The 27,977-nt window shown below is 36.9% G+C and overlaps 1 protein-coding gene and 1 pseudogene across 1 annotated transcript; one reads left to right on the forward strand and one right to left on the reverse strand.

Annotated features, from left to right (window-relative positions):
* Positions 1–478: 478 nt before the first annotated feature.
* BORA (BORA aurora kinase A activator) lies at positions 479–27,972 on the reverse strand. Its single transcript, XM_014781791.2, has 12 exons — positions 27,872–27,972; positions 26,788–26,955; positions 24,994–25,100; positions 21,989–22,034; positions 19,025–19,106; positions 14,088–14,153; positions 13,477–13,533; positions 12,829–13,055; positions 12,067–12,199; positions 8,645–9,255; positions 1,768–1,897; positions 479–784 (listed from the first exon to the last, which is right to left on the reverse strand). The coding sequence occupies exons 2-11, from the start codon at positions 26,938–26,940 to the stop codon at positions 1,775–1,777; spliced, it is 1,605 nt and encodes a 534-aa protein (XP_014637277.1). The 5' UTR covers positions 26,941–26,955; positions 27,872–27,972; the 3' UTR covers positions 479–784; positions 1,768–1,774.
* LOC147916092 (U2 spliceosomal RNA) lies at positions 2,539–2,673 on the forward strand (annotated as a pseudogene).
* Positions 27,973–27,977: the final 5 nt, after the last annotated feature.

Below are 27,977 nucleotides of genomic sequence, written 5' to 3' on the forward strand. Positions count from 1 at the left end.
AAATTTGAGCTAGAAAGGATGTCTCTACCTTAGGGATGGAGATATATTCTGGGCATCCCACATTTACCCCACTAATTAATTATAATACATGATATTAAGATGCTGTTAGTACTACCTTTGTAGTATTTACATTTTTCGAAGTAGTAACTAGACCAGTTATCACTGGAACTAAGAATTTCACAGAAATTAACAAATAGTTCAAAAAAGAAAATTTTTGGAAAGCTCCTCCCTACCTCTTCAATTAAGTTTGTTTTATATCTAAATCAGATTTATTTCACATAGGTTATAAATTTAAATTCATCTGTATATTCACATTTTTATGTAAAATAAAACATAGTACCTTCACAGTTCCACATGTTCTCAGAACTACTGCTGAATTCAGTGCTGCCAGTAAGGCTTACTATTAGCAGTTCATTGACCCTGTAGGCTAGGAGCAAAGTCATCACTCTCAAGATTTTTGTTAAACACATCACTCAAGGTAAGTACAAAAATATTTATTGATAAAAAATAAACTTGTACTTCAGCAACTTGTTGAAAGTTCCAGGAGCTCTTCTGTTGTTCCTGTGTCACTAAGTTAAGCCCTCGATTTTTCACATTTAAGAAGGGAAAGAAAAATGCTAAGCATATTAGTTGAAGCAATTTTTTTCCCAGTGACAATCACATTATTGATCTTGTGCATAAAAAATATTCAAGGGGCTCTTCAGTGATAGTCTTTGGGTATTCCAGGGACTGCCGCACTGAGGATTTGCTGTGTTCATCAACACCTCTGTGTTGTGTGGTTTTGCTGTCAAAGAAGAAAATACCTCATGTTCAGTTTCAATAGGACCATTCAAGGACACAACTATTATGTGCAATGTTTTTAAAATGAATGCACATTTCATTAGGAACTCTAAAGGGACAGTGAAGATAACGGTTTTTTACAAATCATTATTCTGTATCAAAAAGTTCTTCCTGTATCTTAATTGCTTGCTTACTTTTAAATGGACAACTACAATCCCACCTCATGACAAAGTGGAGGAAAGGGAAAATAAAGTGGCCTTGATATTAAATGTTAGTATTTGTCTGGGAGTTAAGTTGCACACTTGCTGATGTTTTATTGTGCTTATTAATAAATTGGCATATAAAAGGTAAAGATTCTCCTGATTAGTGCCTAAAATTATGATGGCTTTCTTCAAATATGAATATATAGTTATAACCATCCTATCTAGAACGTTCATCTAAATGTCCTCATCAATAGTATACTTTTGTATAAATACTTAGTATGTAAGATACGCAAGTGTTATCTCATTCAGAGCATCTAAAATCTATGAAGGCTTTTGGATTTTAAAAGCCCTTACCTTTGAACGCTCTTAATTTGATGTGTAGTCTCTCAATTGTACTATTTCGCTCTCTAATAATCAAATTCTTTTTTATGTTTAGCTTTGAGACAATATTAAAGGCAAAAACCTGACTCTCCTCCTATTTGGCCCTCCTAGTCCTCTTCCCCTTGAGTTTTAAGGAAGTGATTTCAAGTACCAATCTTAAAGTAGTAACCCTACTTTAAGCCTTCTCCAGCCTCTTTGCTCCCTCATAGCAGAAGAGTTAGGAAAATGAAGTATTTTGATTTAAAAACCACTTTCTCCTGTGGTTAAATGAACTGAAGACAGGATGAGGCATAAACAGATGCCAAAATTTTAAGCAAAATGGAGGGAGAAAATAGACTGAAAAGTCACGTTTAGTAAATACTTATAACCTACAGCCATATCAAGCTTGCTGTTTTTTCCATACCTTTGTGTTAAAAATGAGATTTATTCTCAACTTCCAATGTTTGTGCATCACTTTCTTTGCAGTAACTTTCTGCCCCAACCGTATCCATAATATTGCTTCCACAATTCTGTGTATTATAGCCACTATCCATCTGACAAGAATGAGAAGGAGGAAAAGAAAATTACCAAGGATAACACTGCAAATTGTAATTCACTTATCACAGAATTTATTTTGAGGAACTTTTGTGTGTGTGTGTATGAGGAAGATCAGCCCTGAGCTAACATCCATGCCAATCCTCGTCTTTTTGCTGAGGAAGACTGGCCCTGGGCTAACATCTGTGCCCATCTTCCTCAACTTTATATGGGACGCCACCACAGCATGGCCTGATAAACGGTGCATCGGTGCGTGCCTGGGATTCGAACCCGGACCACCAGCAGCGGGGCACGCGCACTTAACCGCTACGCCACAGGGCCAGCCCCTTGAGGAACTTTAAATAGGAAAATTTATTTTAAAATATTTTTTTAAATATACAATATATTTTATATATTTATATAAAATATATGATTTATATAATTACATATAAAATATTTAGTGAATTACTATATACTATCATTCACCACTGAACAATACAATGTAATATTTAATATTAATCATACTGAGTGAAATATAAAAGGAATATATAAACATAAAAGGTAGTTCTACATTTAACTGGTTGTTCTTCAAAACAGTCACTTTACTTTGAAGTCCTTCTAATAAAATATATCTTGTAATTTACTTTAGAATCAGTGAACAATCGCTTCTCGGCCTTTTGGCTAAGATCAAGTGTAGAATCAGTGAACAAGCCACTAAGAACATGCTTTCCTGTTACTTTGTGATCACACCCAGTAGATGAAAGTGAGGATTACAATCTTCACCTTCCAACTCATTTACCAAGCTTGTCTCTGAATGGCTTGGTTGCTTCTCTAAATAAAATTTACCTAAAAAGCATGCTACTTGTAAGAATATTCAAGGTAATATACATTTTTTAAAAGGTGAGTTACATTATACTCACATCCACTGCTGAAATAAAAATCTTAAGTTCATAATAGTAATACATTAATAATATATAATGGCTCTAAATGTTAGTTCAACTTTTCATTTTGATTAAAGTGGTAGCATTCTAGGACACACTGTTACAGCCCAAAAGAGCAAAAGAAAAAAAAGGATTCTAGCGAACTTCAGTTTTGGTACATATTTGATAAATATTTACTGAGTGCCTAAAAATGTGCCAGGCCCTGTATGGCACTCTATATAATACTGTTCTTACTTTCTCCTTACAACAAGCCTATTAACTTCACAGATGCACAGTGCTGAGCCCCAAACAACACAAACCCCACAAGGGATTCACCTTGCACTTAACCCCCTTTCTGCAAATTAGGATCAGAGAGAAGGGGAAAGACTGTACTTTTGCCCTCATTACAAACATTAGAATAGCCTAGAAAGTGCATTCTATCATAATCTTAAGAAAAATGTTCCCAGTTTTCAGGGGTGGATGCATATATGTTGACTACTGGGAGTCACGTCCCATTTAAATAAATCCGTTTTGACGTATGAAAAAGAATCTTACATTACATCCCAGGGGTAACACCTTGCCCTGCTATTATTCGACAGCTATTTGGTCAAAAATGTCATTATCAGATTGCTTCCAGAGAATCTGCCAATTACTCTTCCTTTTATTATTGACCAGTGCCAAATCACTGGCTTATATAATTCAACAGTAATACATAACTGAATACACCAAGGGAAAAGTTAATAGTACAGTAGGGAGTAAGTAAGACATAGAGGGAGTTTCTCCCACTCTACAGGAAGAGAAGGATGGATGGGCACCCCATGAGACGGTGGCTGACCACACTGGCTCTCATCTAGATCACTACTAAAGTCAATGCCTACTATGTACCAACCAGACAACACAGATCATCTCATTACTCCCCACAGGCATCAAGATGGCATCAGCATCATTTCACAGCTGAGAAGGATGAGGTGCTAAAAAGGATTAAAAAGTCATGCTCTATTCACTGTCAAGTGGATGTTACCTTAAGATCCCACAGCCTGTAAATAACAGAACTCGAATTCAAACTTACTTCTGATTGCAATGTTTATATTCTTCCAGTTGGACTATGCTGCCTTGAAACTGTGTCTCTACTGCCAATCATCCTACGCATTGTTACTAAATTTATTATTCTCCCACACAAATCAGATGTGGTCTTTCAAAAAACCTTGGATGGTTCACAACTGACAACAGTTGTGACTTACAATGCATTCCCTGAAATCTGGCCTCAGCACTTGAGCCCTTCCCTCATCATTCTCATCCTCATCCTTCTCTGTCCCTTCTCTCGCCTGCCACCTTTCAGAGAACTTACTCTCCCATCACTTACTGAAACCCAACTGTGTTCAGGACTGTTAGTTACCTCACATCAACTCGAATCACAATGATCATACTGTTATCCTATAATCCCATTATCTCCATTTTAAATAAGAGGGAATGAGCTCAAAGAAGTTTTCACTTTCTGAAATTTATAAAACCAACAGAGCTAGGAAATAAATCTGCCATTTTGCTTTCCCAAGCCCATGTTCTTTAAAGACATGCTAGCCCCCCAGCTATAAATATTTGCACCCATGCCCATCCTGGCCCCCTGCCCTCCTATAACAGCAGAAAGGTTACCTCTGCTAATCCTCCTAGCAGAACTCTAGAATCTATCCCATGTTGCGTGTCTCAGTTCCCTCACGAATAAAAGGAATCTCCATTAACAGATGGTATCTATTGTATCTATTGCTGCAAGGTATCATGAGGATTAGATTCTGACTGTAAAATACTTGGCCTGCTCTCTGGTACTTGAAAGGACACACAACTGATACTTATTATTAATAATTATCCTGCCCAATTCTTAGTTTACTTTGTTCTTTTTACTCTTCTCCTTCAAATATGCTAGTTTCTCCCATCTAAAGTAAAAACAAAGTAAGAAAAGAAAACCACAAAAAGATCTTGGACTTTAATGTCCTCCTCCAGCTATGATAATCTTTCCCTTCACAACTAAGGTTCCTCAAAGAATTATCTAATTTTTTCATTACTTCACCTTCTTTACCTTCCTTCCATTCACTTCTCACCTCCCCACTCTGAGGCTGCTCTCTGACCAAATTACTCTGTTACTAATCCAGCAACCACTGTTAAAGCCCTATATCCTTTGTTGTTATTTTGACAATACTAACAATTCTTTCTTCTTAAGATATTCCATGACACTATGCTTTCCTAGTGTTCCTTCCTTCCCTCTGGCTGGTCCTTCTCAGTCTCCTAAAGGAAGCTCTGCTTCCTTTATCCACCCTCTCAATTCTTCCTCAGGCTTCCAAACCTTGGCCCACTCTTCTTCTCACATCATGCAGTCCTTCTGGTTGAACTTACCTATGCACTCATTCTGCTTTCATTCCACAAATATTTAATGAGTAGCTATTACATACAATTTTTTTTGTAAGCTCTGGGATAAACAAAAACATACATGATTGCTGGATTAATGGTCGGACTGGAAAGAATATAAAATGTACACGGAATTATGAAAGCATACAATGAGATCTAGCTTGGCTAGTGTGATCAGAGACGGTTCCTTTGAGGACATGACCATTAAGTTATGAGCTAAAAAATAGATAGTTAACTAGGCAAAGTGGAATAGAAAGGAATTCTACACAGTGTGTGCGAAGGCTCTTTGACAAGAGGGAACATAGTTATTCAAAACTGTGGAAAGCCAATGTGACTGGAACAAACAGGACGAAGGGAAAAAAAATGAGGCTGGAGAGTAAGGCAAAGGCCAGACCAGGCAATGCTCGGCCAGCCAGGCTATAGATTTATAAATTAATACCAAAAACAAAACAAAAAAAACCTTAGAAATTAAAGATAAGATGTAGAAACAAAAACTCAATAGAACGGTTATTATATAAAGCTGAGGAAATTTCCCAAAAACTAGAAAAAAAAGGAGATAAAAAATATAGTGAAAAGATTTTTAAAAACTGGAGATTCAAAAAGAGTTCACCGAGAATAGAGGAGAAATCTAAGATATTATTCTTTTTGTTTGTTTGTTTGTTTGGAAGATCAGCCCTGAGCTAACATCCATGCTAATCCTCCTCTTTTTGCTGAGGAAGACCGGCTCTAAGCTAACATCTATTGCAAATCCTCCTACTTTTTCTCCCCAAAGCCCCAGTAGATAGTTGTATGTCATAGATGCACATCCTTCTAGTTGCTGTATGTGGGACGTGGCCTCAGCATGGCCGGAGAAGCGGTGCGTTGGTGCGCACCTGGGATCCGAACCCGGGCCGCCAGTAGCGGAGCGTGCGCACTTAACCGCTATGCCACAGGGCCGGCCCCTAAGATATTATTCCAGAAAAGATTCAAGAATTGAAGGACAGGAGTTTACAGATCATCAAGGCCCTCTGAGTGCCCAGTACAAATGACGAAAAGAAACCCACACCAAAGAATCACTGAAATTTCAGAACACTGTGGACAAAGAAAAGATTTTATATTCCAGAAAGGGGGTAAAAAGAGATCATATACAAAAGATTGAATATTAAAATGGTTTCAGATCTCTCACCAGCAACAGTGAAATAGAATCAATGAAGCAATGCCTTCAAAGTCTGAAGAACAATTATTTCCAAACTTTCAAATGTGAGAATAAAGAACACGTGATCAGACAGACAAGAGTATCTTGAAAAACGTACTCTTCCTGAGAAAGCTTCCAGAAAATGTGTTCCAGTAAAGTGAGAAGTAAACCAGGAAAGACAGGAATGGGATACAGAAAGCAGGACCGAGAACACAGGAGAGGTGAAGGGAATTCCCAGGATGAGGAGGAAAGGATATTCCAGGACAACAGCTGTGTACCACACGTGGAGGCCAACCGTCCACAATAAAGCAAGTCAAAAGGCCCTGGGAAATATGGCTGTCTTCAAATGTTTGAAAGCTACCTCTGTGGTAAGAAAATAAGAATGTAAGACAGGTTTTTAAACTACAAAATGCCCTGCAAAAGGTAGGCATTGTTATGCTGTGGCCCAAAGGGTAAAATTGAGACCGATGGGTAGATATCACAGACAGAACCAGATTTTAATTTAATATAAGGAAGAAGCTTGTAATGGTAAGAGAAGTCCCAAAATGGACTGGCATACCCCACAGGTACTCAAGCTGAGTGGATGACAATTTAGTAGTGATATAGGCCTCCAAGGGAGTTGGATTGGATGATTAAGGTGTATTTCAACAAAACTACTATATGATTCTTCTATAAATGCTCTGAAAAAAGAAAGTGAGAAAAAGAAGATAATGGGGGCCAGCCCCATGGCATAGCGGTTAAGTGCGCGTACTCCGCTGCTGGCGGCCCAGGGTTCAGATCACGGGCACGATCACGGGCACGCACGGACGCACTGCTTGTCAGGCCATGCTGTGGTGGCGTCCCACATAAAGTGGAGGAAGATGGGCATGGATGTTAGCTCAGGGCCAGTCCACCTCAGCAAAAAAAGAAGTGGATTGGCATGGATGTTAGCTCAGGGCTGATCTTCCTCACCAAAAAAAAAGAAAAGAAAAAGATAATATCTTTAAGGCTAAGTTTAACTGTATATGCTTTTTCTACTTATGAGCCAAATTTAGAAGCTAAAACATATAAAAGTGATTCTAGTGTGTTTTTTTTGAGCAATGAACCTCAAAGTGAGGGTAGACAATACAAGCATAAAAATATGAGCAAAAGATTACATTTAATTTGGGGTCATTTAGAATCCCTCTACGAGTTTTATATTACAGCATGCCAAATCTGACAGCACTAAAGCATTATAGGGTTGTTGTGAGACTTAAATGAATTAATATATATAAAGTGGTTAGAAGAGTGCCTGGCACATTGAACCACTGTTTAAGTATTAGCTATTACTATGAGTCAGTATAAACTTGGATTAAAGAACACGGACTCTATAGCCAGACTGCCAGGATTCAAATCTTGGCTTCACCACTTACTAGCTATATAATCTTTCAGTAATTTACTTAACCTCTCCAACCCTCATCTGTCAAGTGGAGATAACACTACAACTATTTCACAGGACTGTTGTGAAGATTAAACTTTACAAATGTAAAGTACTCAGAATAATGCCTGGCATATAGCAAGAGCTACGTTAAGTGTTAGATATTGTTACTATGAAATGGGAGGTAAGAATTGCCTTTCTGACTATTTTGAAATTCTTTCAAAATTCTCAGCTCAAAGAACACCGCAATTAATGGAACAAATGTCTTTCTGAAAGTAACTGCTGGCTATGAAGTGTATTTGTCAAATGAATCATGCTTTCCTGTTGCCAGATACTGAAAATGGGAAATGTACGATTACATGAAAAATGCTGGTTATAAATCACATTTTCTAAAAGAAAACTACAAAAATTATATACATAAAAGGGTTATGTTTTTATGTTTTTTATCCCTAAATCATATAAAGGAAAACTCTATGTTTTTTATCCCTAAATCATATAAAGGAAAGACAAAAACTACTGTATTTTTAGAATACAAATACTATACCAGAAATTTAATTCCTTCAGCACTAGATCCACATAAAAGGGAGATGAATCCTGAGGAGCTGCCTGTATAAACAGAGCAGCTGACTTCTTTCCTGCTCTCCTCTTTTCCTACTCCAAATAAATATCAGTTAATGTGAATATTAAATATGCATCATCAGTCCAAATTAAAAGAAACTTACCCTCTTGTATCACCTAGTATTGCTATTTTTAAAAAATATTATATAATGCTATAGTCCTCACATTTAACCCATTTTCTTTCTTACTATAATCTTAGAAAAAAGGATAAAGAACACCAAGAGAACAAAGTAAAGGACTATAGAATATTAAAACAACTTACCTGAATGTTACTGCTTTCGCAAGGAATGACACTGCTTTCTGCAAGAGGTGACATGCACATATGAGAGTTTTCAATGCTGAAGGCAATCCCACTCACAAAATCAGTCATGGGTAAGCTCCCATTGTCAACCGGCTCCTTAATCCAAGTGTTCTCGTCTGCTATCTCTATAGGATCAACCATATCCACAGTATTATTCTCCTTTTCACTTTCACCATCCTGCAGCAGTGCTAATTCTTTCTCAGAAGCACCAGACTGATTCTGTGTAATAGACATGGCAGTCACCACTAAACGTGGGCCACGTGGAGAAGCGTCACTGTTCAACTGCCGCAGGTGTACTCCAGCAGTGTCCATGGCAGGTGACGAGGCATCTGTGGAAGGAATAGTCCCTTTATCTTCTTCAACTTCACTGTGAGCCTCAAGAGTAAAAGGAATCCGAATGAGTGAGGTCCGATATTGAGTACCACCTCTACACATCTCCAGTCTCAGAGGAGACCAATTTTTAATTGGTGAGCAGCCATCTATACAAGGACTTCTGATACATGGATTAGTAATTCCATTAGAATTTGTTCCAGATGAAGCCTCAGGAGAATGAAATGTAAACTTCCTTTGTTCTAAAAGATTGGGAGGGAAAAATTACATCACAAAAACATGGAAATGGAAAAGCCATTACTAAATGGTAATCATCATGTTTCACGCCAGAAAAACTGGGTATCTGTAACAGTTGTGTTGTTTACTAAAGCAAAATTTTGCTGTTAAAAACAATAGCACATACAAATGTGTCTCAATAAGCAGGATGAGGCTCTTCAAAAATAATTTCTCTGGCACTTTTTTTTTTTCGTGAGGAAAACCAGCCCTGAGCTAACATCCGATGCCAATCCTCCTCTCTTTGCTGAGGAAGATTGGCCCTGGGCTAACATCCGTGCCCATCTTCCTCTACTTTATATGGGATGCTGCCAGAGCATGGCTTGACAAGTGGTGCGTTGGTGTGTGCCCGGGATCCAAACCTGCAAACCCCGGGCCACCGAAGCAGAGCAGGCGCACTTAACTGCTGCGCCACTGGGCCGGCCCCCACTTTCCCTTTTTTAATTAAACAAAATATTTTATTCCCTGAGAATTATTTCCTCAAAAGCATATTGCTACTACAACAATATTGTTCATTTATAAAAGATACCAGACAAACCAGCTGACAGCTACAATTTAATAGCTATACCTGGTAAATGAAATATGTAATAATCTATTTGTGTTTATGCAAAGTACTGTAAGCAACATGAAAAGGCAAACAAAAGACTGTAAAATAATATTGGCAATAATAAGGAGCTTAACAATGATAATCAAAATGATCAAAATGCTTTAAAATTTAATAGCTTTTATAACTTAATTAGCTTACTAAAAACAAAATAAAAAAAAATGGGCAGAAGCACATAAACAATCCTCCCAATGGTAAATAAATAGATGAAGTGTTCAGCCACACAAATAATAAAAAACGCTAAGTTAAAGCAATGAGAGGGGCCAGCCCCGTGGCGTAGCGGTTAAGTACACGCTCCGCTACTGGCGGCCTGGGTTCAGATCCCGGGCGCGCACCGATGCACCGCTTCTCTGGCCATGCTGAGGCCGAGTCTCACATACAGCAACTAGAAGGATGTGCAACTATGACATACAACTATCTACTGGGGCTTTGGGGAAAAATAAAAAAAGAGGAGGATTGGCAATAGATGTTAGCTCAAAGCCCGTCTTCCTCAGCAAAAAAGAGGAGGATTAGCACGGATGTTAGCTCAGGGCTGAATCTTCCGCACACACACAAAAAAGCAATGAGAGACCATTTGTTTAACAAAAACACTTAAGTCTGAACTAATAATCCCCCCCACCTCCACAAAAAACAAATGACCAGTAAACATTTGGAAAGAGTGCATCATAATAATCAAAGATACAGAAATTAAAACAGTAGGAGTTCGGGGCCGGCCCCGTGGCTTAGCGGTTAAGTGCATGCATTCCGCTACTGGCGGCCTGGGTTCGGATCCCAGGTGCGCATTGACGCACCGCTTCTCTGGCCATGCTGAGGCCGCGTCCCACATACAGCAACTAGAAGGATGTGCAGCTATGACGTACAACTATCTACTGGGGCTTTGGGGGAAAAAATAAATAAAATTATAAAAAAAATAAATAAATAAAACAGTAGGAGTTCTTTGTGTAACAAACACAAATTAACAAACATCAAAAATAACAGTTAAGACCAGTGTTTCTGGATAGGGAGAAAACTGACTTTCTTATACGTTATTGATGAAAATTCCAATTGGTGCAAACTTTTATGAAGAAAATTTGACAAAATTTCCTCAAGAGCCTTAAAAACATTCACCCCTGGGCCGGCCCCGTGGCTTAGCGGTTGGGTGCGCGCGCTCCGCTGCTGGCAGCCCAGGTTCGGATCCCGGGCGCGCACCGACACGCCGCTTCTCCGGCCATGCTGAGGCCGCGTCCCACATGCAGCAACTAGAAGGATGTGCAGCTATGACATGCAGCTATCTGCTGGGGCTTTGGGGGGAAAATAAATAAATAAATAAAATCTTTAAAAAAAAAAAAAACATTCACCCCTTTTGACCAAATAATTCCACTTCTGAGAATTTTACTCATGGAAATAAATATGTACAATACAATGTATATACAAGGATAATCATTGGTTTTGTGATAAAGGAAAATTAGAAATAATTTACATGTTTATCAATAAAACAAATGGTACATCTGTGAAATGGAATATTACATAGTGATTCAAAAATCATGGTTTCAAACAATAATAAATGACTTGAATAACCTGTGAAAATACTCATAGTAAAATGCTTTGTGAACAAAGCAGGATATAGAATTATAAATACGTATATATATGTGCATGTGTGTGTGTCCATACATGTGTGGACCTATATATACACACAAATATACACATATATACATAAAGGAAAGACTAATAATAATACAGTTTTCAGTTTTCCAATTCTATTTACTATGTATTGGTTTTTTTGTGAAAATTTTCAAAAAGTGCTATAATTTTTTTCAGAGAAACAGACATATTGCCAAGAGAAATACGTAAATTTCCATGCACTATATTTACCTTAAAAACCTTACTCAAATGAATATATCTTTACAAAATATGAATATCCTATCACCGAAGTCTGAACCTATAGGTCAGAAGGCATACTAAAACCAACTTATCTCTAATATTGCCGTCTTTTTTTGATTCCATTTAGAAGAATGTTTGACATAAATACTACTAATCAAATGACCTGTATTTAACACTTGAGGAGAACTTTGCTGAGAATTGCAGTCTTGGAAGGTAAATTCAAGGTATGTGTAAAAAACAAGCTAAAAAGAGCCTCTTTAAAAAGAAACACTGACAAGATAAAAATTTAAAGTAGGCATTTTATTATGAGACATACCTGAGAGTGGTGTCTTTCCTATCTGAAATGCAATTGGTGAGAAAGTGGGTGAAGAAATAGGTGAAGGACTGGTTATACTTCCCAGACTGTATTTTTTTGCACTACCCTGAATAGGGCTAGAAGAAAACTGCCCCTATAATAAAAATAAACAAATAAAATTATATGGTTCTCTTTCTCCACGTTGTTATATACCACATGTTATTTATCTTCATCTTTGAAACACATTTATAAACTAGGTCATATAAACTTTGGTCATTCACCAAAAGCAAGATGCCACCTTTGCCTTTTGGCAAAAGGCATGATGCCAAAAGGCAAGGCATCTTGTAACAATGACAGTTCAAAAGATTGTTACAAAATTTTGAAATAGAATATATTAGTCAAGATAAAATATAAATGCACTGTGTTTATACAAACCATTACATTTCATACTAAGCTGCTATTTACGAAAACTTTTAAATTAAGTTACTCCATGAATGCCAATCTAGTTGTGTTATACTGAAAATCTTACATAATTCAGTAAATAACTTACAACTGAAATTCCTTGAGACTCATGATAAATTTGGTCATCCCATATACCTCTAAATACAAAACTGGAGAGTCTGACTGAAAACATTCTTATGACTAATGACAAAATGTGAACTAGGCTAATCTGTATGAAATATGGAACCCAAAAGACAATTATTCCTCTTGAAAGCAATATGAGCATCTAGGTCCAAGTATATCTATAGCAAACTAAGCAGCCACGTTCAATACACTTCTTACCGAACTCGGTGTCTGCACAGGGCTCCTACAGCGTACAGGAGATAAATCTATCGAGTAAAAAACCTCGAGCGAGGCTTGAGCACCACTATGAGGACTTCTCGGAGAAGCTGGAGGTAAGGAGTCAGAGATACTTCCGTTGCCATCTAAAAATAGCTTTCTTCGGAGGGATGAAGAACTAAGGTTTCCAGGAGATTGATCTGCAAATTCATCAGCTCTAAAATAGTCACCTATATTTAATATTAACAGAATAAAAGGCAAAGCTAGTGATTTTGAAGAGCAATTATATTTCAGTTATCTGATTTTTAAAACCCAGCATGTACTATATGTTTGAATTTTTTTCAAAAAAGAGGGCAAAGTTTAATTGCATATGTGATGTTTTAAATCTGAAATTATTCCTTCTTTTTTGAGTGCTTCGTTATAAGTATAGGTAATACCAGTAAGATGTATCCATGAATAGTTTATGTCTATAGTAAAGTTCATTATGATAAAAGGCTAATTCAGGCCACGTTAAAGAAAAAGGAGAAATTTCAGGACAGTGTCCCTACTTCTTCAGAAAGAGGCATTGCCACATATTCCCATTTACAAAAAGCCATCAAAACAAAACCTTTTATTTAAGTTATTAAAGGTTTAAACAAATACAGTACTTACCTAATATGTTTTCTAAATTAAAATCCACAGGAAGAGACAGCAATGTCTGACAAGCAGCTGGAAGCAAACAGATAAACAAATACAAACATAGATAAATCAACGTAAGCACATTACACGCAATTTAGCACGCGCTTCCCAATCAACTATCTCCCCATGATGTTCCAGCCAAGCTGAATTATTTCATTTATGCATTCTATTGTATAACATGCCACCTTCCAGTAAGTGCTTTCCCATACTGTCCAGCACTGCTGTAAACCTGTTAATGGTGAGAATTAACTCCTGGTTGTGCTGGTGGCACCTGAATCAAAGAAGAATTCAGCAATCTATATTTGGGGATAGATTTCCCAATATTAACAAATTTTCAAAAGAATGCTTTCCAAAACCAGAAATCAATTCACATGCTTTGAACAAGAAAACAGCATATTGCTCTTTCTAAAATACAGCCGAATGCCTCTATTCTAATTGTTTTTAAAAGTCAGCTCTCATATAGCTCATTCATAAAAAGCAAACAATTTCAATTCCAGCGTCAAGTGTTAGCACATGAACAGAATTTAATATCAAATGTAGCTTAATATGGAACATACTTCTTCTCAGATTATATTCATACTCACCATTGCTTTTCTCAGAATGGATAGTCAGCTTTCCTCTAATTGGAGATTCATTATTTATGTTAATTCCTGTAAACATTTTAAGTTAAAAATCAGACATTTTATATTCTTCATTTATTTTAGGGTAACTTTTCCCGAGTAAAAAATGAAAGTGGAAACTTTTATTTTACAACATTTAAAAAATAAATGTCTGCATACATAAGTATATAATTTGGCATGTTACTGTTAAGTTTATTTGTTTTTAACTTTAGGGGAGCACAGGATAAAACCTGAAGGATTACCATAGCATATAAGGAGGCACCAAGGAATATCTTTTAAGGAAAGCATGGTTGCTCTCCACGATGTCAACCATAAAAGCTGGGCATGCATGTTGGCCATCCTCAGTCCTCAGACAGACCCTCTGATGCTTAATGTTTTTCCAAAATGGGTTTAGATAAGTTGTCTGAATTAAAATGCCAGATCATTTTGACAAAAGCTGAAATCTGACAAAACCATGCTCAGTTTTTTTCATGACAAGAGTCAAAAATAAGGCTGCAGATAACTTTTTAAAAAATTGAAAGTTAATGACTAAATATTAAGCTTCATAACTTGAAAATCACCAGATAAAAAAACTAAAACACACAATGACAAAAATGGATAATATAAGCAAAATAAAAAGAAGGAAAAAACAAGGAGACAAAAAACCCAGAAAGTTTAAATTAAGATAACAGAATAAAGACTAGTAACCTAAGAATCCTAAATAAATAAATGGGTGAATGAGTGAGTGGGTGAGTGGGTGAATGAGTTAAAGTCTATTAAATACTATCAGAATGAGTAAAAAAATAAAATAAAAAATAAAATTCTAGATTCAAATGCCTTCTTTGCTGTAGGCAGCATGACTTTCTATAAAGCAAATGTAAGCAAGGCACTCTGCTGCCGAAAACCCTACTATGTCCTTGGTCTCTAGGCTGCAGTCCAAACACCTTCATGGCATAGAAGCCTTTCAAAAACCTTGTCTTTGTCTCTAGCGTGGTTGTCTCCAACTAAACATTACTATTTGAGTACCTTAAAACTACAGGTTCTCTCTCTCACCTCTAGGTATTTCTCACAGTCTTTCCCCTCTATCTTACTCCCCCATTCCCTAAGTCTGGCTAACTCAAGTCTCAGCTTAAATTGTGTCTTCTACCAGCATGCCTTCCCTGACCTCCTTAGATCAGACAGACACCTACAGCAGCAATATCACAGGACTTCTCAACTCTATTGCAAGTGTTGCCTTGGTTGTTTCCCCTAGAAGGATTTCTTATAAAGTTTAAGACCACAATCAAATGAGGAAAAAAATGGATAGATTTGATTACACCAAAATAAGGATTTCTATGCAACCAAAAACATCAAGAACAAACAGAACACATATATGACAGAATGGGAGATGATATCTGAAATGTTCAGAACTAATATAACTACATTATAAAGGTAACTTGGAAATTAACAGGGGGAAAAAAGACAACTCCAACAGGAATATGACCAATTAATTATAAATAGGCATTTTACAAGAGAGGAAGTAAAAAAGGCCATCAGTATATGAGAAATGAAAATTAAAACAATCATTTAGAATGTCAAACAATCCATTAGAAAGGCAAAAATTTGAAAGCTGGATAATGCCAAGGGTTGGTGGGGATCTTGGGACATAAGATATCCTAGGCACTGTTGGTGGCCGCGTAGACTGTGCAGCCATTCTGGAGAGTAGTCTGGCACTGCATAGTCAAACCAGGTAGAAACACAGCCTGTAACTCAGAAATTCTCAGTCTATGTATATATTCCAAAAACATTCTCACTCAAGTCCTCAAACAAAAACACATGAGGGTACTCATTAAAGCACCTTGCTGCATAAATACTAGTAAAAGTTGATGCCATAAGCCAATGTGTACAAACAAAATCATTTTTCCCCCTGACTCACTATTTCCTTTGTTATTCTTTAAGTAAATAATACTGAGCACTTACCATATGCTAGGTACATGATATTGGAGGTATTATCTCATTTAATCTTCATAATAACCATCATTTTATAGATAAGGAAACTGAGGCACAGAAAAGCTAAGTAACTCCCCTAAAGTCACACAGCTAGTAAGCTGTATTGGGCACAATTCAAACCCAGGCAATATTACCCTAGAGTAAGGATCAGTCAACAATAGCCCATGGGACAAATCTGGCTTGTTGCCTGTGTTTGTAAATAACGTTTACTGGAACACACCCACACTCAGTCATTATGTACCATCAGTGGCTTCTTTCATAGTACAATAGTAGAGTTGAGTGGTTGCGACAGAAATTGTGTGGTCTGCAAAGCCTAAAATATTTAATATTTGGTCCTTTATAGATAAAGGTTGCCAACCTCTACCCTAAAGTAGCATTGTCCAGTAGAACTTTCTCTGTGATGATGGAAATGTTCTATGTCTGTGCTGGCCAATATAGTTCTCACTGATGTGGCTATTGAGCACAAGCAATGTCCACAGTGTGACCAGGAAACTAAATTTTAAATTTTAATGTATTTAAATTTAAATAGCCACATGAGGCTAGTGGCCACCATATGTCAAGAACTGTGAAGGGTCTGAGATTTTACCCTCCTTGAAAGCTAACAAGTTAGTGTGTCAATATTCCATAGGTGCTGGCTGAAGACACGAGGCCTCTGGGTCAAAGACAAAGGACTTCATTATTCCCAACACAGCAGGCAGCATAAGCTTCATGTTCATGTCAGTCCCCTTGCCCCTAGAAGCGACATGAAACAGCCCAGGTGGATGCAGTGTACACAGTGGGTTTGTGTCACAGCTGAGGAACCCTGAGCTTGGGAAATCCCATTCCTGCTGCAAGCAAACCTGCTCCAGAAGGAGACACTGTCATTATCATACTGGACAGCAAAACAAATCTATCTTCTGCTTTGGAGGGACATACTATCTCTGTCTTCCAAGGGTGTTCACAATACAAACCTCCTTGAAAAGATAGTTTGAAACAAAACCTGTCCATGCCACTCCTCACAAGATGTATAGAAATTCTAGACCTATGGAGAATTACCTCCCAACACCATATTGGAAAGCACAACTCTGGAGTCCACCCTATTAACCACTGCACTCTGTCATCATGGGCTTGATTAGCATATCAAAGAAGCTGTAGCATTTTTAGCATCTTCCTGATCCTGTATCACTTTAACTAAAACAAGATACTTGGAACATGAAATGATGTTATAAAAAAGATCACAGGGCCAGACCCAGTGGCCTAGTGGTTAAGTTTGGCATGCTCCGCTTCAGCAGCGTGGGTTCAGTTTCCAGGCGTGGACCTACACCACTTATCTGTTAGTGGCCATGCTGTGGTGGCGGCTCACGTACAAAAAGAGGAAGATTGGCAGCAGATGTTAGCTCAGGGGGAATCTTTCTCAGCAAAAACAAAAAACAAAACAAAAAAGATCACATAAGGTTAATTCATCTGTGTAAAAACCCAACATTAAAGAATCTGGAGGGAAAAACTAGTGTCTATGAAAATGTCACCTTGGATACAAAATTTTAGAGTTGGGAGGGATGTTAATATATAACCATGTAGTTCAACCTCTTTATTTTACAAATAAAAACTGAGGCCTAAAGAGATTGAATAATTTGATCAAGGTAATCCCCTTCTGATTTATAGCAGCAAGTCTACAACTCACGTCTCCACTCACTTTTGCACGCTACCTTTACTTTGTAATGCCTGAGAATACAGAATCTGAACTGAGAATGCCTAGTTTTGAATCCAGGCTCTACCACTTTTATCATCTCTGTAACCCTGGACAAGTACTCCAACCTTTCTAAAACTAGGTTTTCTCACCTATAACATGAGGCCAATAACAGCATCTACCTTATATGAGTTGTAAGGAATTACTGAAAGCACTGAGCACCGTCCTGGCACATGGAAAGTGCTCAGTCCATTTAACCTACTATTGTTGTGGGTTTTTTGTTTGTTTGTTTGCTGAGGAAGATTCACCCTGAGCTAACATCCACTGCCAATCCTCTTTTTGTGTGTGTGTGTGTGTGTGTGTGTGTGTGTGCGCGCGCGCTTGAGGAAGATTAGCCCTGAGTTAACATCTGTGCCAGTCTTCCTCCACTTTGTATGTGGGTCATCACTACAGCATGGCTGATGAGTGGCAAAGGTCAGCACCCAGGATCCGAACCCACGAACCCTGGCTACCGAAGTGGAGAGCGTGAACTTTAACCACCCGGCCATGGGGCTGGCTCTCTATTGTTGTGTTTTTGATAAACAATGGAACAAATATTCCCTCTTATACTGAGCGCATAATTAATGTATGTTACATAGAAGAGTGGGCAATTCCACTGAAATGAGAAATGCATGTATACAACTAATATTCGAACACTGCTCACAACCCAAAGGGCAGTGAACGCAAATATAAGAAAACTATTTCCAGGAGGTAGAAAAATATTTGGAAAATTACTGGCTTGCTTCTCAATTTCCTTATTAATTTTGCAGATAATCAGCTGTATTATCCTGTCCCAGAGGTCATGTAAATGTCCATCCTTCCTCTACTTTTATAAGACATCAGCAAATTAGCAAAAAGCAAAGCAATTTAGGATTTAATTTAAAAAATTAACCTTAAAAATCACTGCAAAAATCATTAACAACTCAGGTCTATATTCAGTATCAACTATTTCTGTATTTATGGATTCTCTAAACCCATCACCACAAGTGATAATCACAATGGTCATGAAGAAAAGTTAAATTCAGAATAGAATGCCAAAAACAAAATTTAGTACATTTTAGTCAAGTTTTGAATCCTAACCCTTAAACAGTTAAATCCTCTGGTATCCAGAAACTTAATTTATAGCAAGCTTCCTACCAAAGCAGATAAACTGACACTTCACTATATGTTGCTTTATATTCACTGATTTTTATGATTTTATGATTTTCATTCATATGATTTTTAATACCTTTACTGGGATGATATTCTGAAAGCTGTTTTCCTTCATGATCAGTCCAAGGAGAGGGTACGATGACATCCTTAGTGAAAAACTAGGAAAATTAAAGTCACACAATTAGGCATAAATTCCCCTTGCAAACATGAAAAGGTATCTATGTTATTTTCAAGTAACCATCAAACACGTTATATACTGACTTTATAGTTACATTTTAAAATTTTAATACTTAAGAACATAAATGACCAAAGGTAAAATGGAAGAAGTTTAAAGTATATATAAAGAGAAATCTTAAAACTTCAAATCAACCAATTAAATTTAAAACTTGCAAATTAAGCTAACAGCACTAATCATACAGAAAATATTTTTAATTTCTCCTCCATTTCTTAGGGGGGAATGACAAAAGGGAGAATGAAGAGGGAAGAAATAAATGGAGATAGGCGTATACAAGTAAGCCAGTATGCGTGGTGTGCTGGAGGTGGCTTGCACCGGCTATCAGATCTAATTGCTAAATTTTCAGGAATTGTGTGTGTCAGCTGTTAAACAAAGCCAATATTAAAAATAAAATTACACAAACTTATGATAAATTATATTAAAAATAAAGGTAATAAGTACTCAAAATCATCAGTTACTAATTATTTTACTATATTTATCAATATTTATGCTCTTGAGGTTAATTACATCTTTTGTAGCTATAGGGTGGGACTCCTACATATAATGGTGTACCACTGCACTTCTTCTCCCATTCAGTAAAGTCACATCAACAACTTGAAACTGCCATGGGTGGAGTATTTACACTATGGATAGCAGCAATTACTAACACTCATCCCCTTCCCACAACCAGAGGGCCATTTGTTGAACATTTACCAGCACACCACTGGCCAGGGTACTCAAACGGAGATAGAGCATTTGGATAAATGTCCTTCCTCTTTCATTCCAGATATAAAATTGATTAAGCCTAATACAGTATTTTCCCCTTCCTTCTCTGTTTTGGGGGCAACTCAAAACATTTTCTTTACATTTTACTATACCTATCTATGACAAAGAACTAATTTCCTTGGCTAAGCTACCTATGAATACATGAGGAAACGATGTAAAAAAGGGAGGGAGGGGAGCAGAGATGACGATATAGACAATTCCCAGAAAAAAGGGAATATAAAGGACCCATAAACTTATGAAGCAATACATAAGATCATGCAAAATAAAAGAAATATAAATACAAATAACAAGATGAAATTTTTAAAGTAATAAGAGTAGCACAAATTAAGAAGTTTGATAATAACCAGTATTGCAGATATGAGAGAACAGACAGTATCATAATGTGCCCAGGAGTATAAACTGGTACAACCTTTTGGGAGGGCAATATGGCCAAATCTACCAAGACTGAAAACACAAATCTTCTGACTTAGCAAGTCCGTTTCGAGTACACACAGATATATGCACAAGTGTGATCACTGCAGCATTATTTGTGATAGAAAAACACCAAACACATCCTAAACATCTATCAACCGGGGCTGGATTAGGTTATGGGACATTCATAGCACGGAATATTAAGCTATTACTAAACATTGGTATGTGCTAATAACAAAAATTATCTAAGAAAAATTATTAAGCAAAAAAAGCAAGATGCAAAACAGTAAGAGAATTGTGTAAAATATTTAAAGGATATGTGCTATTATATACATAAAATGAATCTGAAAGCATATGCAAGAAATGTTACAGTAGTTAAATTTAGAGAGTGGGATGGGGGAACAAGAGGCTCTTCATTTTTATTTTCTATTTTTTCCTTGCAGTTCGAATTTTTCATTGTTTTTACTATGTGGTGCATGTATTTATTGTATTTCAAATATATATATGAAAAAATTTAATCTGTTGCTGATGCATTAATTTGTTTCTGATACATTAACCCTAATCTTCATTCTGACTTTATTTTCTGAAGTTCCCTGCTGAATTTTCCTTTAAAAAGTTAAGGATTCGAAAGAGAGAGCTTATTTTCCAAAATGTTGGGAAATGGAAAAGAGTCTGAGAATATTCAACTGGGTAGAAATCAAGTGACTGGATTAGAATGAAAATTGTGAAGTTACTAGATAGATTAAGAAGCAGATGATGTTTGGCAAGAGTAAATTATATGAAACTGTTTTCTAAGAAACAGGCTGTATTTGAAATATACACTAGAAAAATAAGTGCAGAAGGGGCTGGCACACCACCTGATCTCTAAACCCGTCAGAGCTGAAGTCTTTGGGCTGCACAAGAGCCAAGTAGAGCTAAGGAATAGAGGTGGGCAGAAGGGGCTAGAGAGGGGAAAAAGGAAAAATAAAAACTGCTGCCAAGACATAAAGACTTTCTGAGGAAACAATTATATAGATAACCCTTACTTACACTCTAAGAGGAGTTCAGCAAACAAAGCAAGCAAAAAGTGAAAAATTTAGTTCCTTATTTTTATTGAAAAAAAAATCCTACGTTTCTGATATACTTTTTATACTTAGCAGTAAGACATTTCATGAAATAGCTACATCTTAAAAATCCAAAGAATTAACAACAAAAGATAAAGCTATTACCAATGCTAATCTAGATTTTCAATGTCTGAAAATATTGAACCTCCTCTACATAAACTCCAACTTGAAACAGAATTCTGTTTGTGCTAGTCAATATTCGGAAGGCACAGGAAGACAAACTGTGCTAGGCCCTGAGAAGGAAAAGATGAATGAAGCACAATATTGGCCAAAAAAGGATTCAGTCTAGGGGAGAGAAGCACTAAACCAATCATTCCAATAGCATATAAGTACAATGAGAGGCACCAGAATAGCTGAAAAACACTGGTCTTCTGGGAGCACAGACGGGCGCTTAAGATAGCTGGGGATGGGCAGGTTGGTGAAGAGTTGGGACAGTAAAAGATTTGAAGGAAGTCTTCCTACAAGAGGTGACACACGCAGAATTGATGCTTCACTGGCTTAATGATCAGTAACAGATTTAAGTTACCTCTTCAATGGCTTTTTGTCTTTTGTCTTCCACATCTTTATCTATTCTATACAGAGATAAAGAAGAAAAATAACCATGCCATTACTTCAGCTGCTTGAACATGTAAAATAATAACCTTTCAAAGAAATAATTTCCTTCTGTTGAAAACTAGCAAATGTTAAGCTCATTTTAAAAGAAAAACTGGCATCTTATGACATTTAGTAAATGACGGTATTTAGATATTGAGCATTGTGCTATTAAGGCTTACCTTCCTCTTTTCCATTCATAATGTGAATGGAATAGTATTTTCTTTGAAAAGGCTTACATTGATATAACTTAAAAATTACTATTAACAACTAAAGTAATTTGAATAAACTTTGTCCTTTAATCACCACAAATTCAGAAATATTTCATTCCACAGAAATCTAAAAATTGTCCAAATGCTTTTTCTTCAATTATAGCAAGTTTATCATAGTTGTAATTTAGAATCAACTCTTACTCTGAAATAGAAAATAAACTATCATCCTTACAGTTCTGAATAAATAGGCAAAATTATTATGAAATAAAATATCAACAATATAAAGTTCTGTCCACATGAATTCTTTTTTTTCCCTCACTTTGATACAATATGCAATTACAGCAACACAAATTTATCAGCTATAAGATTTAATATAAAATGTCAGGTCTCAAGCACAAGGCATAAACTTGCCAAGGACCCAGCAGTTAGCCTTGTAGGACCACTTCTTTAATCCGTTGCAGGAAAGAATATTTGCTTTCCATCAATAACTTGGTATGACACTTTTTTCCTCTCAAAATTTTTTCATGTATATATTTGTTTGTGGCTTAACGAAGCTTATATGATAATGTATATGTTTCAGAAATTAAAATCAAGTAGGTTTTTCAAGTATGAGATTTACAAGAAAATAGACTACCATGATAATCTACATATCTCAGCTTGAACAACAGCCATTTTGAGGATAATAACTCAGTTCTCTTCATCTTATCATGGACATAACCAGGTCAAAATGACAGTGCATCATAATAGCATAAAGTATTAGTAAGCTCTGATCTAGCATTACCTCATTCAGAAACCTTTTGCTGCTTCATCAGGGGGATTTTAAGAACCTGAAATATTCAGGTGATTGCTGGAAGCAGTGAAAATCAGTCTCACCAAATACGGTAGAGCGAGATCACGGAAGGTTCTAAAAGTCATAGAGGGCAGAATATCCCGACCAGTACACCACACGACACCGTCATGATGTACACAGGTTACAGGCATGCCCTGAATGGATCCTTGTGTGTGGGCGGGGGGGTGGGGGAGGCTAGGATTTCAGGATTATTCACCTCCTGTATGGACAAACTCATTTGTTTTCACCAGTATGCCTTACAGTTATCATTCTTTCTGTGTAGCATGGCATGAAAAGGGTCAGAAACACTGAAATAGGGAACTCGGGTTAGGCAGGAAGAGACATCGGAAGCAAGTGCTTGTTTCTAAAAATGATTCAACATGTTTTAAGAGTATACTCACTACCCTTGGTAGAAGCCATAACCATTCACTGTATTACATTAGTAAATTACATTAAAATTAGGGTCTTTTCCCACTCTTTTCCCCTCTCCTATATTATAAATATATCAATTGAAATACACCAAGATTCTTTTCATAAGCCTACCCAGACAATACATCATTTATTAACAACTATACAAATGTTGTGTCACAACTTTGCTTAATTGTATTGTTGACTCTAGAGGGCAGGAATAACATTCTATCCTTCTTCGGTGTTTCTCACAGTGCCTCATAGTGCTCAACAAATATCTCTTGACTGACAGATAATAGTTGCCCAGAGTTGAATATACTGAAGAGAAGAGGCAAAATAAAGCACACAGTTTGTGTGAGATAAAAAATTAGTCTCATTTGTGACTCATTTGCTTTTAGATATTATTTTTCACCTTCTTTTTCAAAGGTATTATTTAGATTTAAGTTAAAATCTTTTTATGCTCTATCTCCATTCTATTCCCTTTCTACAACACTTTGGAGGAACATTAACTAATTATGAGGGAATGGTCATCAGGTTACCAAGCCAAGAGAGGAAGGAATAGAAGAGCCAGACAAATATTTGCAAGAGCATTTCAACATGTGTGCATCTTTGCATGATTGAATTCTAAAGTTAAAGGGAAAAGGATTATCTATTATTTTGAACTGACAACATATGTACCTTAGGACTGAAAATTAAAAGCTGGTCATGCCAGTATGTGATATTTTTTCCAATATAAAAAAATCAGACTATAAAACTGACATCAACAAAAGAGTCCCTCGAACTACTAATGAATACTGCTATCAGTAATTTGTAATTACAGAATACTGCAATTTGTAATCAAAAACTAGGAGTGCATGGTCTCACTACATTAGGCATCAGTAAGCAGCACAAGTCTGAGGCACATTAGTAGTTGGAAACCTACACGACACATTAACAAAGAAGTTAAGGCTGCTCTGATTACTAGGTGAATTCAAGACAATGTAATTCAGATCCCCAAGTGTCCCACATCAAAGTTGGATGATGTCTAGAAAAGCTCTCTCTGTTGTTAATGGATACCCTTCCATTCAATGTGTCTTAATTTGGTAAGGGGATTTTTGGCTTCCCTAAACATAGATGACAATGAAATAGCATTTTGCTTTACCCTACACCACCAAAAAAGAAAACAAAACAAAAATTCAATGGCAGAAGCCTCAATTAGGTAGAAACGTACAAATTTCAAAGTGCCCTCCCTCTACCAATGCTGGGGAGGCAGAGTTGTCCCATAAGCAGCAGAGGAAGGTTATCTCTAAAAGAAAACAACTCCTACCCAGATTTGGAACTGTCAGTGAGGGAATCTTTCTGGATACAGTTCTTCAGTTACATAGGATAAATCTGTATCATTATTTTTCTTCCCTGATATCTTTACATATAAAAATATTCACTCTGGAATTTCCTCTCTCTCTTCACTTGAGAGTGGGTTATTACACTTACGTGCAAGAAAGGAAAACTTACCGAGAATGACTTAAGTATAAAGCTTGACGATGAATGTCTTCTGGGTCTATTTCTACAGGATTTATTACAGCTAGTTGATCAATAGACCATCTAAATTTCCCTGGAGTCTTAAGGGAAAAAAGTGAGCTTATGAGTAAAAGCAAACTAACATAGTTCATTAAAATGCTAACCAACATCAGCTTCAAAAATAATGTAAATGGTTACAATATAAAAATATCTTATAGATCATATTTTAAAATTTGACTTCACCACTAAATTAAAAGGCAAATGGTAATCAAATCACACTGAATCAACTGACTTGACTGTATCTCTTTAAAAATATCCAACTCTTCCCTCTGGGTGATTTTTTACATAGTAATAGAAAAATTACAGTAGAGCATTAAAGGTATAGAAATTCCACAATTAACACTCATCAGTGATGTAACATGCCCAAGTAAGAATCTCCTAGCATTATCAAAAGTCTTTACTTTCACTAAAAATGAACTGAAATTAAACAAAGTTCTAACTACAAAAGTGCCAGCAAAAGCTCTTAAATAGTTGATCCTTGAAATAATTACGAATGGCAACTAGCGCTGCCCTTCCGCATTCAATTATCCAACTAAACCAAAAACTTATTCAAATGCTAATCTGTAATTCAGAATATATTTTTGACAAATTCAGGCTTAAAAACCCCAGACGCCAATCATTCTGGCCTTGAGGATTAAGTTGCCGTCCTTCGATTATTTTTATTAAGACTGATTAAAATTTATATGATTCAATTAAAAATCATAAGGTGAGATTAATGACTAAATAGAAACTGTGTAACTGTAAAACTTTCCTCTAGTGCATACCTGCTCAAGCTGATGTGAAAGTGTAGCATAAAGAGCCACCCAGTTTGTAGATAATTTACTAGGTTAAAAGATCAGACTTCCAAAGAACTTCTCCAATGTAGCCCATAACAGTAAGAATAAGCTCAAGTGATGAAGGCTTCCCTAATCCCCTCAAGAGCACCTTCCCTTCCACGTCACTCTTATGCTTAACCACTGCTTAACCATGGCACCTATCATATTGTGTGGTCACTAGTTTAGTTGTGTCTATCCCATTAGAGTAGAGACTGGCTTCTTTTCACACACTCTGCAAGCTAAGAATGGTTAACAAAATCCCAAAAGAATATTAGCATTTCATGACATGTGAAAATTACATGAGATTCAAACTTCAGTGTCCACAAAAAACAGCTTTCTTGGAGCATAGCCACGTTTATTTTGCCTATAGCTGCTTTTGTGATACAAGGCAGAGGTGAGTATTTGTACATCAACCAGATGACTCGCAAAGCCTAAAATATGTACTGTCTGGCCCTTGACAGAAAAAGTTTGCTGACTCCTGCATTAGAGTATAAGTTTCTTGAGAGTTTGTGTCTAATGACCTGGACTGTTCAAGGTATAACCTCTATGCCTAGCACTGTATTTGACACACAGCAGCATTTAAATGTTTGCTGAGTAAATGAGAATAGATAATTAGATGACATGGCTTATTTTCTAATATGGTATTTGTAGACATATCATCAACCATAGTATCCAGCTACATCCACAGTTGCAGGAAACTAACATGTTATCTATTAAATAAAAAAAAAAAGAGAAATGCTAACTAAAAAAAATCTTCTAGCTAACTTATTTTTAGCCCAACCACTACACTATAAAGAACAATTTAAAAAGCACATGCCAGATATATATGTTCCATGATAAATTTCCCCTCTACCTTGTAAAGAAAGATATTACATTTAAAATTATTTTTAAACACTAGTCAAGCATAACTTACCGGTAATTTTGTTGATTTAAAAACAGAAGGACTGGAGAGAGTTTGTTCATGGAGATTAGAATAATCACCAGGACTTTCGAAAGGGTTTAAAACAGGGATCCTTCCTGGAGTTTCCGGTGTTATTTGCATTTTTGATTCTTTGACATCTCCCATAGCACAGACAAAAAACTAAAAGGAAATCAGAAGTATGTATAATAGAACTACAAAGTTCCATAGACATTCATTTTGACAATTAAAATATATTCAACAAACATATATTTCACAAAAAGCATGAACTCAAAACCTAACTTCTTGGGCTTTTTTATAATTTACAAAAAGCATCACATGCATTTTCTCAAGAGATCCTCTAGATAACCTTGAAAGCTAGAAAGGAAAGGTACTGGTGATATCATTTTGCAGAAGAATCAACGAGCTCAGAGAAGTGGCTTTTAAGCAACAGTTGACCAAGCATGACTGAGTTCACGTCCGCCTTCGAGGCAACTAAATGCTACTACAAGCACAAATCCTTTTCCAACTAAAGGACTTATACCTATAGTGTTTTTATTCATTATCTCAAGTCTCTAAACACTTGAACATCATTCAGACAACCCAGCAATTCCCTATCAAACTGCAGTTACTAAACAACAAGTATTTGTAGCAAGCAAATGAGAGACAAGAAAGCTTGTGCACGGGTGCCTTACTTGCACATCAGCCCGGGTCAGAGAAGTACGACTGATTGAGGCTAGGAAATTAACCCCCTTTAGTTGCCTCTCCTCAGACAGCCTCCTTTCGCTAAGACCCCCAGGATTGAAGGCGAGACTGCTTTACTTCCAGCCAATAGGGCGCTACAACTAGAGAAACAGAATCCACTTCTTGGAACGCTGAAGTGCAGCTGGCTTCGGGACGAAGAGCAGAGGAGGACACTCATGCCGGTGTCACCCCCAACCCTACGCGATCACTCTTTCTTGGCACCCCTTTCTTCCGCACCTACTCCCTCGCTGCTCCCCTTCACCCCGGGGCGAGCGGGCAGGCAGGTCGGAGCCGGGAAACGTGAAGCGCTCCAATTCGAGACAGCAAGAAAGGCCAAGAACTACAAAGAACGTACCTAGTGGTGTGTATAAAAAGGAAGCCCCCCAAAGCGACTCCAGGGCGCTCCCGAGGGGCCAGACCAGCTCCCACGACAGGCAGACTCTTTAACTCCCCGCTTCCGC

This window comes from Ceratotherium simum, chromosome 10 (assembly GCF_057802395.1).
Source record: "Ceratotherium simum simum isolate JZ-2026a chromosome 10, ASM5780239v1, whole genome shotgun sequence".
Lineage (NCBI taxonomy): Eukaryota > Metazoa > Chordata > Mammalia > Perissodactyla > Rhinocerotidae > Ceratotherium > Ceratotherium simum.

Coding starts and splice junctions, on each gene's coding strand:
- BORA (XM_014781791.2), bottom strand. CDS start 26,940: ATGGGAGATGTCAAAGAATCAAAAATGCAAATAACACCGGAAACTCCA. Junction 19,107..21,988: donor GACAAAAAGCCATTGAAGAG/GTAACTTAAATC, acceptor TAATTTTCCTAG/TTTTTCACTAAGGATGTCAT. Junction 14,154..19,024: donor AGAATATCATCCCAGTAAAG/GTATTAAAAATC, acceptor AAATGTTTACAG/GAATTAACATAAATAATGAA.